The following is a 13846-nucleotide window of genomic DNA, read 5'->3' as shown; positions in this document are numbered from 1 at the left end:
CTTTCCTTTATTTTATATGATTGTGATAATCCTTACCCGCTAATTTAATAGGCCGAGACCAATAATATTATCAAGAGGATCTAAATAAAAAAAATTTACTCATAGCAATAGCCTAAATTTCTACACACTCTCTCTCTCTCTCTCTCTCTCTCTCGTTTCAGGCTAGTCTGTTTAGAGCACACATTTCTAATTTTAAACTTATGCTGCATTTGAGTAAATTTGGGATTGGCAATACAACAGCATACCAGTTCTTCATCCCATTATCTAAAATTCATGTTGTTGGATCTAACAATTTTTATGCTGACCCAATACGACCCCCCTCCTTTATCCTGGCTCCAGACGACAGGAGTCCTTGATTGGCAACACAAAAAAGAACAGGATATTTCTTAAAACTTCAATGTTGGATCCCTACTTCTGCTGTGACATGATTATATCAAAGCCTGAGCTAAGTCTGAATATCATAGAAAATGCTAAGAGAGGTTCCAAGACAGTATTACAAAGAAGAATCTTGAGGCCATGAACAAGAACAAATGATTCTGACCAAGGGAAAAGCAGATATCCAATTGACTGGCCTGTACATGTTTGTTTCCTCGTTCCTCTACCATCCTGTTTGGGAAGTTCTGGTAAAATCAAATTAACCATCAAGAGCACCCAATGCTTTCATGTCCTCTAAAAAGGCCATGTACGAGTCATCGATGCTCTGTGCCTTCGGTGCTGTAGAGGAACTAACCGGCTCTGGTCTCATGACAGTCGGTGCGACTGCTGGTTTGTTGACTGGTGCCGCTGCTGAGAGCGCTGCCTTTGGTTTGGGTTTTGTAGTGGCAGCCTCTCTCTTCACGCGTACAGATGCTGGAACCTGTAAAGCATACACCAAAATAAAATTAGGACATAAGATACGCACAAATAAATGGATACAAATGTACATCTTCTGTGTAATCACAATATCAGCCACAATCATGGGACCAAGTTGACAGCACTAAGGGCAAATGCAGCAACAAGCTCTGCAATTAACAGGGATTCATATAGGCAAAGCTCTCAATTACAATTGAACTGACCCGTGTAACTTTATGAAATTGAATCTGAATATAGAATTGCAATTCCAGTGACCAAATTGGAACAAATTGGGAAAACCAAAAGCTATTCAATTATGCAATAAACCCAGATTCAATGACTTTGTTACTCAATGCAAATGTCAAAACTTGAATTCTATAAACCAAGATTATATGGATTTATGTTTTGTTGTTAACACTGCCACCACCCCTCCCAGTTTTGATAGGAATTGAAATTATTTGGCACCATGTTGGAATAATCAGATCTGACAATCTTGGGATGGGAAGAGTATAAAAAAAATCATGAGAATTTCTTGTGTCTAACAGCAGGGGTTTAAGCATCTTTAGGCTAAGAAAATATGGTAAATCCTATGGCGGCCATGGTTGTCAAAGTTGGTACAATATGTAGAATTGTCAAAGGGGTCTTCTGGACTGGATCCAAGATGGTAAGATCCTACTAAAAAGAGCAACTGAAATCTATTTATTTTTTATAACATGGTAAATATATCAACTACATAAAGAATAAACCCAAATTGTGCGACACAAAAAGTATTTTAAGTGTTTGGTTCATCAAATAGAAATGGTTATTGCTTGATAGGATTGTCATTACTCTGCTGAGTTTTTTACAAAATTAAAACTCTCCCCACACAAAATCCAAAATCAAACTCCCCCCTCAACTATTTCTCAAAATAAAAATCCCCACCATGTGACAGGACACAGCATCAGAGGACCTAACGGTCTCATCAGAAGAGCCAATAGAGTATCGCTAGCTGAGCCAACGATTCCATAGGGAAAACTGCTGGGAACTGCTGTTGGGAACAGTGGTTCCATTTTAGCAGTTCTCCCCTGGCTCTGCTCAGCCTGCATGTCACACGTGGGGGAGTTTTAATAAAAAAAACTATAGACACGTGCTTTTAACAACTTTTCCATCGACGCAACAGCTTACATAACCATATATTAAAAATGGAACAAAATAATATGCCAAGGAACTCACCATAGATGTAAGTTCTGGAGTATGCTGAGCCAGTGGCCTCTTGACAACAGTAGATGCAGCTGATTTGACATATGATGGATGCTGAGGCATTGGAGGTCTTGCAGTGTAATCTTCTTGTGGAATTGGAGGGGGCCCAGGTGGAAGTGGTGGTCTCATCATAGGGGGTTGCCCAGGGGGAGGTCCAAAAGGTGGCCTTGGGATCAGAGGAACCATCATGCCAGGGGGAGCAGCTTGGCCTAGCCCAGGTGCAGCTAATGGTGGCATTATATCTGGTGGGGGTGGGGGTGGGGGGAATCGTGAAATTCCTGGGGGTAACACATCTGGCTGTAAATTTTGGACCAGTGCAGGCCTGGGTACTGCGGGCTGTTGCCTTGGAGGAGGCGGAGGGGGAACCAATTTGGGAAAATCTTTGGTCCCTGAAGAACTTTTGGCCTCAGATTCAGATGGTACTTCAGACTGATTACCTGCCGACTTCAATGGTAATCCAGGCAGTGGCGGAGGTGGAGGGAGAATGTTCTGAGCCTGCATGAGAGAGAGAGAGAGAGAGAGAGAAGCCATCAGCGTTTATAGACATTGGCTACAAAAATCAAAGGTCATAAGCATCTACAGGTTTTGGATACTTGAAGTGTATATAGCTTTCATCCATTATTAATTTCTGTTCTTTTTTTGCTAAAGCAATTATTCACCTATATTTCATATTTTATCTTTGTAACTAAACAACTATCTGCTATTTTGATAAGTTAACTTCTTGATAGATGGTTCAGTCACATAACTTTCCATCTCCTAATTCTTATTAACTTTTTTAGCCAGAGAACTAACTAGTTGTTCATTAAAAAAATTTCTCAGGATAACTGTCTAATATTATTTTTGCAATGGAACATGCCAATGTCATCCAAAGAATATGCCCATGTTTCATGTCAACATCTTCTCACACAATAAAGTCTATGCTTTTATGCCATCAAATGACTATCACCAGAAAGCAAAGGGGGTAGACTTACTTGGACTGGTTCTTTGGAAGTTGTATCATCTGACTTTGAAGATTGATTGTTCTCCCTTTCACCACCATCAGTGCCAGGTGGAGGTGGCTGAGCAGACTGTTGCACTGGTGGCAGTGGAGGCAGGGAAGGGCGAACTCCAACTTGTTCTTTGGGTGGGGGGCCAGGAGGTGGTGGTGGCAACGGAGGCAGAGGCAATGGCGCACCCAGCTCTGCCACCACCGGTTTTGGTGGCATAGGAGGTGGTGGAGGTAAAGGCAAAGATGCAGGTATAATTGAATCTCCTGCATCTGCATCACCACTATGAGGCAGAGGAGGAGGTGGTGGAGGAGGAGGAGGAACAGCTAAAACAACATCCTCTGACTCTGACTTCGATGATGATGCACCATCACTAGTTGAGGCTGATAAGGGAATTCTTGGTCCTGCAACTCACTCAAAAAAGGGGGATGAGAGAGGAAAGCGGGGTAAGGAAAACAAACAGAAAAAAATTACCTATGGATGATTTAAACATTGGAGGCTTTCCAGGTGGCGGTGCTCCTGTAGGATTCAGTGTAGGGTGATAATAAACTGAGTCCTGCACCAATAAATCACTACATGTGAATCACCTATTAGCATAAGGGTCTGATATATTATCAAATACAAAGAAAGAAAATTACTTCAGGTTTCGGGTGCTTGGCTCTTTCTTCTTCTTCTGCATTTGTCCGCCTTCGGACAGGTCCCAAATGACTGCAAGAAAGTAAGGAACAGTTCTTTTCTTAAGTAAATAATTAGCTGTTGAAATTTCAAATAGCTTACCTCTTGCATAAATAATAAATTAGGATTAAAGGAAAAAAGTGTCTTCACCTGAACATAACTGGTGCTTCACCCTTCTCCCGCATTTTGTCTTCATATTCCTGTGCAGGACAATCAGGATCACTGACCATCACATTTAACATTTTAATACCATCAAAATGTGAAGAGACATTATAAGATTTAAAATGCATGGTACAAACAAAAAGGTACAAGGAAAATAAAAAATTGTTAATATCCCATTGCAAGGTGTTGAGTGTAAAAATAACAATATAAAAGATAAAATTACCCCCTCAAAGACTCAAACTTATTTTAATCCAGCTACAAGGAACGAAATTTGATCTCCCATAAATATCTACATGCCTCCTCTGGCTAAGTGGCCAACAAGAATTTATGTTTTCTAATTAAGAAAAATCATATGGACATCACCACAGAAGAAATCTAAATTAAATTTAAGAGGTTGTTACCTAGGACAAGAAGTAATTCCCCTTCAGAGGGTGAACCTCTAATTAAGTACTGAAAAGAATTCACACAGGTGGCAGAAAATTTTCACTTGCAGAAACTTTTTTAGCCTTGGTCCAGCATCTCTAGTTATAGGTGCTTGCAACAATTTCTTTCCTTGCAAACATTCACACAATGGTAGGCACCATACCCACTCAACAGCATTAACTTTATTGTTTGCACAAACCTGTGTCATGTCTTTGCAACTACTGCTTAGGGATACCCATTTAATTTTCCTTAAAAAATTAGAATCAGAATTATACGCTCATTTTACCATAGATCAGTCATCTATTCAATCTGAAAACAATGATCTAATGGATGATATGTCACCTATATTGCTAACAAATAGGTGAGAATATGTCACCCCAAAAGCTTCATGCCAAAGCTACTATATTGCAAGCAAAGAGGTGAGAATATGTCAACTCAAAAGCTTCATGCCAGAGAAGTAAATCACAGTGATGAACCAAGTTGCAGATGCAATTATGGCATAATGGATGTGTGTGCTGCGGATTTTACATAATGGAGTTGACGACTGTAGGTTGTACTCCAAAAATAGAAAGGGCAAGAAGCCTAGGGATGTTTTAGACTTTAGTTAATCTACTAGCAATTATTAGGGGATTACCTTCCTCTTTTTAAGAACAAGATTCAATGTGTCCTCCAGTTGTCTCTTCTTGTGTTTTCTTGCTTTATCTAAAGCACCATCTGCCTCTGCACCAATATAATGAGATGTCATTGATATTATTGCTAAGTAACAAATTTACATATAATAAATTGGATAATTGGCAAACAATAGTTAAAATGTTAGTGGTAAAACCCAATTTAATTTTTGAGCATTATCAAAACAGTAATATAACTCAAGGCTCAGACTAAGACTTTACTTAACCAACTTTTGAGCATTTGACAAATAATGACAGCCCAGAAACTGAATGACCGAGACTGTTTTGCCCACAAATATAGCCTACCTAAAACTCTAGAATAAATGTGGTCTTTACAACCTCTTAAAAATTAAAAATCAAAAATCAAGTTTTAAATTCAATTTCAACCAGTAAACGACATTGTAATAAGGAAATGAATAACAATAGATAAGAGGATGGATAACTTACTCATCTTTTCCAACTTCTCTATCTGTTCCCTGAGTGTCTCGGGATCCTTCTTCAATATTCCCACCTCTCTCACCTTTTTCCTTTCCTTTTTGTTCTGTTGAATACAAAGAACACAAGCAATAAGGACTTCAATCAAATTCCAACCACGCACCCAAACTCCAGAATGACAAAAACAAGGGGCAAGTGAAACCAACAAAGAAACAAGTACAAGAAGCATACACCAGAAAATACAAAAAGAAATTACATAAGATACAGTCACAAACTAACCCAAAAGATTTAAGGCTCCGCTCCACCACGGAACATAAAAAAATGGCGACCATAAAAGCATTCCTTTGATGCACAATGCCAAAAAGAGCAAATATGCATAATAAAGTGTATACACAGCCGGGAAAACTCAAACATACATATGCCCCGCAATTAGAAAACCTAGATTTATGTTTCATTCAGTAAAGACAAAGAATTGGACCGTCAAGTTAAAATTCTAGAATCCGACAGTTTTCCCAAACTCTATTATCAATGAACACCAGAACATGAGGAGCATTTTGGCCGAATGCCCAAGAGACAAGCAAATTTAGGGCAAAATAACCTATGGACAATCCGAGACAGAGAAGAATGCGTATGCGGAACTAAACCCTAGAAAATGAATGATTGTGGAATTGTGATTGTATGATATGAATTCTTACTCTTTTCAATTCCTTCTTGCGAAGCTCTTTGCGATACGCGTCGGTAGGGTTCATGATTTTGCCTCCCTTTGTGGTCTTCATCTTGGCTTCTCGGAGTAGAAATATGTATGTCTCAGGGAGCTCTCTTCTTCTGGTTGATGGGATTCGAGGTGGATTGGTCGGAGGGAAAGGAGAAGGAGAAGGGGAAGAAGAGAGCTTCACAGATCACTGCTCGCGGCTTAAACCAGGAGGAGGAGGGTGCTCCGGCCTTGACCTCGCCTGGTGCCCAATTTTATACTTGGATACTTAGCCACAATAGAAATTGAAAATTCGCCTTACCCCCCTCTTATTAACGCCAATTGCACTTTTAACAGTTATCAATTTGTGTGAACCTAATGACTAATGGCTAATGCCCTGTCTCAAGGTTCCTTATTTTCCACCTGCCAATGTTGTCGCAGAGTAGCAATTTATCACATTTTTAAAGTTAATTTCTTCAATCCAACGATAGATTACAAAACCCCATCAAAATCTTTGAGTTTACAATCCTAGCATTGCTAGCTGAGCTTTCGCATTTTGCTAGAGTTTTATTTTTTATAAATTTTTATCTAAATTTAATATATATATATAATATTTTCTAAATATATTCCTATCAAATAAGATTTAAATATATTTAGTTCAAGATTAAAAAATATTTTTTATGATTTAAAGTACATTTTCTATAGTCATAATATATATTAACTTTTAAAAATATATTTTTAGTTAAAAATTAAATTTTTAATATATTTTTATCAAATAATTTTCTTATAAAATAAGACATTCCAACCTTCAATCCAACTAATTTCCATGGGTTCATGCAAATCATCTCATCCACATAAGTTGGGTAAATCTTTGTCACATGATAAATAGAGTATTGCAACAGTCATAATGGACACACAATGTCTACGTAAATCTTACAACATAATATAACGGATAGAGTATCGTATCAACCACATGTATCGTGATAAACGTGACCCTCAATTATTCAACTAAAAAATGCCTTTCTAGTATGATTAATGAAGTTCAAACTGTATTTGGTAAACCCAAAATCTCAACAAAAATAAATTTAGAAAGCTCCAAGAGATTAAAAATAAAATTTTAATGAGTAAACTAATTATAGTGAACTTAAATCTTTTGACACACACTTTTACTTTGGTTTTCACTAGATTAGTTCATGATTTTTTTCAAAATGGTTACACCTTTTTGCTAATAAAAAATTAAATTAATATTAATATTAAAACAAATAAAAAAATAAATAAACCAAACCCCTCCCTCTCCCAGTTTAGAAATAGGTTGGAACCCATGTAACGCCTTATATTTTTAATATATTAAAAAGCTAAATACAACTATTATATGTTATATACATCACTCGGGCGTTATGAGAAATTCTTAATTAACAGAAGTAAGGATCGAACTTGAAATGCTAAAATAGTTAAGATTTTCATAATGTTATCTTAAATCAAGTCCATAGAACAAACACACACGCGCGCGCATTTTCATAGTAATTGTCCTGTCTCTTACAAATTTCAAACATACATCTCATACTTTTATAGAGTTATAGAAACTTCATACATACACTCATACATCTTGTAATTTAAGTATCATAACCGATATTTATAATACAATAGTCGTACTACAAAATCATGTACAATGTTTCAAGAAGGCTTAAACTGAACGTCCACCGCCTCATTGCCACTTGCTCGAGCTTGCACCTATAGTACCTGGCACGTTTGTTATACTTGGAACGTCGAAGTTCCAGGGGTATGAGACACTCAAATTAGATAATTACATCTAGATGAGTAATTAAAAAAAAAAAAAAATACATGTGTGCACATGCTGTAACATCCCGCTCGAGCGATAGGAAAAATCGGAACAACTTATCCTGATGGGCCTACGCAAACTTTCCAGGGGGTCACCCATCCCTGGATTATCCCAGGTCAAACACGCTTAACTTGGGAGTTTTTTGCCAACATTCAGTCCAAAATGTATCCAGCTGGTGTTGTTTCCTTTCTTACATTATTCTCGATATATACTAATCTCTCTGGGCTCTCGGGGTATTACATTCTCCCCCCCTTAAGCACATGACGTCCTCGTCATGTGACCTTACAATTGGTCACAGCTCTCCCTCGTCCAGTGTCCCCTGTCCAGTACTCACAGCCTTGGACTAGTACACGATCCACAGTCCAGTACCCCCAGCCTTTGGCTAGTACACGGTCCCAACACACGGCCCGGGTCGGCTCTGACCCTCATATTTACAGTTAAAATTTTATTTTCTTCATAATCTATCTTCTTTGATAAGAATATAAATTTATATTAATTATTTTATATATATATCTATAGTTAAGTTATAAATTTATAAATAAGTAATTAATACTTTAAAATTATTATAATAATATTTTATCTGCAATTTTTTTATTTAAATTTTTATATAAATTTTTTTATTTATTTGTGTGTTTGATAGTTTGTTTATTTTAAATATTAAATTCTTATAATAATATTATTTATTAATTATAATATACAAATAATATTATTAAATTGGGAGGGGTTGAGGTTTCCTATAAAACTCCCTATAAGAGTTTTCGGGACATCTAGCATAATTCATACACAAAATATGAAATAAATTCAAATTGTAGATAGGTCCCATTAATTTTATTTATTTTATTCCCTCTATTTTGCTTCTCAGCCTTCCCTACATTCTTTCATTTTCCTGCCATCACTTGAATTCAAAATTAATCTTAATCCTTGATTCCTTCAAACGGTATAAACTCATATTTAAGTGTTGTCCAATCTCCTTGATTTCTTCAAACAGTATAAGTATCTGCAAAGAATTGCCCTCGGGATTGCTCCCGAGGGCACTCCGGTGCTTAAGTTAGTATAGTTTAAAGAAAAAATAATAAAATTTAAGTACAAAAAAATAATTAACTATTAAAATGCATAAAAAGCTCAAACCAATAATTGCGGGGGCGTATTTCCTTTAAGAGGAAATATCACTGTGCTGTGGATAGTCCTGCACTGTCATTATGTTCTGATTCGCTAGATTCATCGTACAAATATATCCCTTGTTCGTCAAATTCAGCATCTAATCAATCCTTAAAACATATACACATTTCTAGTGCCATATGTTGCAACCTCGATCTCTTTGGATTGAGCACCCTATTTCCTGCAGAAAAAGCTGACTCCGATGGCACTGTGGACACCGGGGGGGTTAGTAGATCTCGGGTCATGGCGGTCAACACCGGATACGTGTGTTGATTTTGACGCCACCATGACAAAATATCAAATGTGTTAATTTGGTCATCAAAAAATGAAGATCTCCTATTTAAATAGAATTCAAGTTCGTTAAACCCACTAGATGTTTGCGGACAGCCTTTTGGTTTTTTTGATTTGAAATATGTGGACCACCCCCATTTTAAGAATCCCTTAGATTTTCTTTGTGAAGAATAATTTTCACTACTTGGTTTATTACCAAAACAGGACTCATATAAATTATACATTTCAAAAATTAAATTTCAAACTTTTGTTTTTATTTCTTGTGTGTCAACCCCCATAGTCATTTCGTAAAACTCTAAAAAATATTCAACACCTTCCCACTTTTGTGTGGGATCTAATACAGCTGCCATAAGATATAATAATGGTATATTAGTCTAATATTTTCTTCTTTTTTTTTTCCATGGGAGCTATAAATTGTCCATATATATTTGAATCCCTATGTTCTGCAAAACAACTAACAATAGGAAATATCTCACGAATAAAAATATGTGTCTTAGGATATTTACAACCAGAAAATGATTTTGTTGCACTATAAAATGTTTCTAATATATATATATAATAACATCTAGTTGTTCCCAATCACTATCCCTTAGTTGATATGCTTCTACTATTTTCCTATTCCAAAATAATTGAAGTTGTTGTCTATATGGTTTAGTTTTTTGTAACAACAAATAAGTTGAATTCCATCTAGTTTGAACATCTGTCGGAAATCTTCTATATGGTAAGTCAAATCCATTAACAAGTTGTTTCTACTCTCAAGAATGGGATTCACTACTTCAAATTAAAACCAAAACACCCTTTATTTTAGCTAATGCATCATTATATATTTGTAGACCATCTTGTACACATAAGTTTAAAATATGGCATGCACATCTATTGTGAAACAATTGTCCATCTAAAATTAATGGAAGTTCATGTCTTAGTCATTCAATGGCAGAGACATTGTTACTCGCATTATCAAATGAGATTGTCATTATTTTATCACTAATATTGTAATTATAACCGGTCTCTCAAATTTTACTTGCAATTAAATTACATTTATGTTGTTCTACTAATTCTATGAATTCAATTATTCTTTTTTGAATTTTTCATTCTTCATCAATCCAATGTATACTGACACACATATAGTGGTTATTTTTCATAACATTATACCAAATATTTGATGTTAATGACACCCTTTCATTAAATGCATTAAATGTATTTCTTAATTATTTTAAATATTCTAAATATAACCTCATCGCTTCATTTTTTATAGTCTTTCGTGAAAAACCCCTAGCTGCAGGTTGTAATACATTTTTACAATACCATTTAAACATTGCATTCTCCCCAAACAAAAAAGAAGATTCAGTTTTAATTATTAGTTTTGCTGAGCTAGTTTTATCAAGTTTCCTATTATATCGAAAAATCAAACCCTTACCTTGTTGCAATTGTGTCTGTGTTGCATCCAAGCCGCCATCATCATGTTTCAAGGCATGTCTCATCAAGTGTCCAGTCCCACCCCCTGGTTGGCATGAATAGTCTTTTTTGCAAAATTTGCACAGAGCTCTTTGACCCTTCCAAACTATATTAATAATCTCGAACACCTGCCAGACATTACTAGTTCTTTGTCGCTTGGAGTTGCGTTGTGAGCTGGACGGCTCCTCATTTGGTTGTTTTGAGGATGTCTGACCCTCATTTGGTGAGGGTTGCTCAGTTGGTAGAGGTGGGGGGTTACCAAACATTTGCATATCAGGATTTTGTGATTCAGGAGGTTGTGTATCTGATTCAGTAAATGATGGGTGTTCCCATGCCCATTGACTTCCACTCCAATCGTTAAAAAAATCATGGGAGAGTGGTCTCATTGGGGATGGAATAGAAGGTCGTTGGGGGTTTGTAGAAGATGTACTGGCTTGAGGGGTCTCCATGGAAGAAGCATTGCGAGGATCATTTCTGCAAGTAGTGAGGGAGTGACGAAAGGAAGACATGATTGTAAATGTAGAGTAATAAAACCAATTAAAGATATTGTAACACTAGAAAGTATAGTAATTAGCAAGATAGTAACAGAACAAGACAACTTGTAAAATAGCGTATCAGCGAGAGAGTAAGATAGCAAAAGCAAATTTTGTGATTGAACAACTTCAACAATCACTTATTTATAGACGCAAACATTTGAACGTTCCCACGAGTTGCAATGAAAATTCAAATTTTGAATTTCAAATGATTAAAATCATGGGAGCCTGGCCTACCATATTCTCTGAATCTCTGCCATATTCTTTTTCATCAACAATAATGGATGCATAACATGGCAACAATTATGGGTGCATAGTAATTTCTAGGCTGCCAAGTCTACCATATTCTCTAAAAAGTTTAAACGTACTAAATAAGTTTTTATTATTTGCATATTGTGTATTCTTATTTGAACATGATACTATATATATATATATATCCTGGTGAATAAGACAAAATATGGTATGAATAATAATCTCATGATGTTAATTAAGAAACATTATAGAATTTGAAAGTTTTAATAAAAATATATAGATTGAAAATTAAATATATAAAATGTAAATTTATATTTGTGAATACTTTTATAGTTTTATTATTAGATCAAATCATGTCAAGAAAAATTAATTTAAAAATCTTGAACTAATTATTTAAATTAATAGATTGAGAGATTAATAATATAAATTAATATTGCTACTCCTAAAATTAAAAGAATGATTTAAATAAATTATTTTTTTATAGTTTGAATCAGGAGCCTATGGTAGGGAAGGGCTTAGAAATTGTTATGAAAATTTAAATTTTAAATTTTATAGTGATCAAAATCGTGGGAGCATAGTATGGCAACAATAATGGATACATAGTATAGCAACAATAATGAGTGCATAGCAATTTCTAGGCTGTCATATTGTCTTAAAAGTTTAAATGTACTTCTATCATTGTATCTATTTTTTTTAAATTCATATGATTTTGACATAATGTGTTTATTTATTTATTTAATTTTATAGCTATGAGCAAGTTAATAGGCTTTTATACTAAATAATTTAATACACATTTTTTTTATAATAATTTTTATACAGTTTATTATGGCACCTAACTTGGTATAATAATTCCTAAAATATAAATATAAAAAATAACTTATTCAGGGTGTTATTTAAAAAAATAAAAATAAAAATATACTAAATATATTTTATTTAAAAAATATGTATTAGTTACAATTTATTAATATGAAAAAATATTATTTAAAAATTAATTCATATTTCCTACAAAAGCCCATGATTCCCTGCCATATTCCCTACCATCAAATGCAAGTAGGTTGAGTCATAGGAGTCTAGAAATTGTTATGAAAATTTAAACTTTAAATTTTATAATAATAAGAATCGTGGGAGCATATTATGGCAACAATAATGGGTGCATAGCAATTTCTAGACTGTCATATTCTCTGAAAAGTTTAAATGTACTTCTATCATTGTATCTATTTTTTTTAAACTCATATGATTTTGATATAATTTATTTATTTATTTAATTTTATAGCTATGAGCAAGTTAATAAGCTTTTATACTAAATAATTTAATACACATTTTTTTTCTATAATAACTTTTATACAGTTTATTATGGCACCTAATTTGGTATAATAATTCCTAAAATAAAAATATAATAAATATATTTTATTTAAAAAATATGTATTAGTTACAATTTATTAATATGGAAAAATATTATTTAAAAATTAATTAATATTTCCTGCAAAAGCCCATGATTCCCTGCTATATTCTCTGCCATCAAATGCAAGCGAGTTGAGTCATGAGAGCCTAGAAATTACTATAAAAATTCAAACTTTAAATTTTATAATGATCGAAATTGTGGGAGGATAGCATGGCAACAATAATGGGTGCATAGTATGGCAACAATAATTGGTGCATATCAATTTCTAGACTGTCATATTCTCTGAAAAGTTTAAATGTACTTCTATCATTGTATCTATTTTTTTAAATTCATATAATTTTGACATAATTTATTTATTTATTTAGTTTTATAGCTATGAGCAAGTTAATAAGCTTTTATACTAAAAAATTTAATACAAATTTTTTTCTATAATAATTTTTATACAGTTTATTATGGCACCTAATTTGGTATAATAATTCCTAAAATAAAAATATACTAAATATATTTTATTTAAAAAATATGTATTAGTTACAATTTATCAATATAAAAAATATTATTTAAAAATTAATCCATATTTCCTGCAAAAATCCTTGGTTCCCTACCATATTCCCTGTCATCAAATACAAGTGGGTTGAATCATGAGAGCCTAGAAATTGTTATAAAAATTCAAACTTTAAATTTTATAGTGATCAGAATCGTGGGAGTATAGCATGACAACAATAATGAGTGCATAATATGGTAACAATAATGGGTGTATAGTATGACAACAATACTATAAAATTAGAAGATGCTTGAGCCTATAAAA

General features: G+C 34.1%; 1 protein-coding gene across 2 annotated transcripts; it reads right to left on the bottom strand.

Moving 5' to 3' along the window:
- Window positions 1–356: 356 nt before the first annotated feature.
- LOC127795629 (protein EARLY FLOWERING 5) lies at window positions 357–6371 on the bottom strand. 2 transcript variants are annotated; one of them, XM_052327424.1, is made up of 9 exons: window positions 6115–6371; window positions 5432–5525; window positions 4951–5036; window positions 3882–3931; window positions 3695–3764; window positions 3531–3612; window positions 3042–3460; window positions 2044–2565; window positions 357–856 (listed from the first exon to the last, which is right to left on the bottom strand). In XM_052327424.1, exons 1-9 carry the CDS (start codon window positions 6193–6195, stop codon window positions 635–637), a joined length of 1626 nt encoding a protein of 541 aa, XP_052183384.1. In that variant the 5' UTR covers window positions 6196–6371; the 3' UTR covers window positions 357–634. The 2 variants fall into 2 exon arrangements, with proteins under 2 accessions (XP_052183384.1, XP_052183385.1); XM_052327425.1 differs by lacking the exon at window positions 6115–6371 and having other exon boundaries at window positions 3882–3953; window positions 5432–5494.
- Between the last annotated feature and the right edge of the window lie 7475 nt (window positions 6372–13846).

This window comes from Diospyros lotus, chromosome 2 (assembly GCF_014633365.1).
Source record: "Diospyros lotus cultivar Yz01 chromosome 2, ASM1463336v1, whole genome shotgun sequence".
In the NCBI taxonomy this organism is placed as follows: Eukaryota; Viridiplantae; Streptophyta; class Magnoliopsida; order Ericales; family Ebenaceae; genus Diospyros; species Diospyros lotus.
This window is presented reverse-complemented; position numbering and strand designations above follow the sequence as displayed.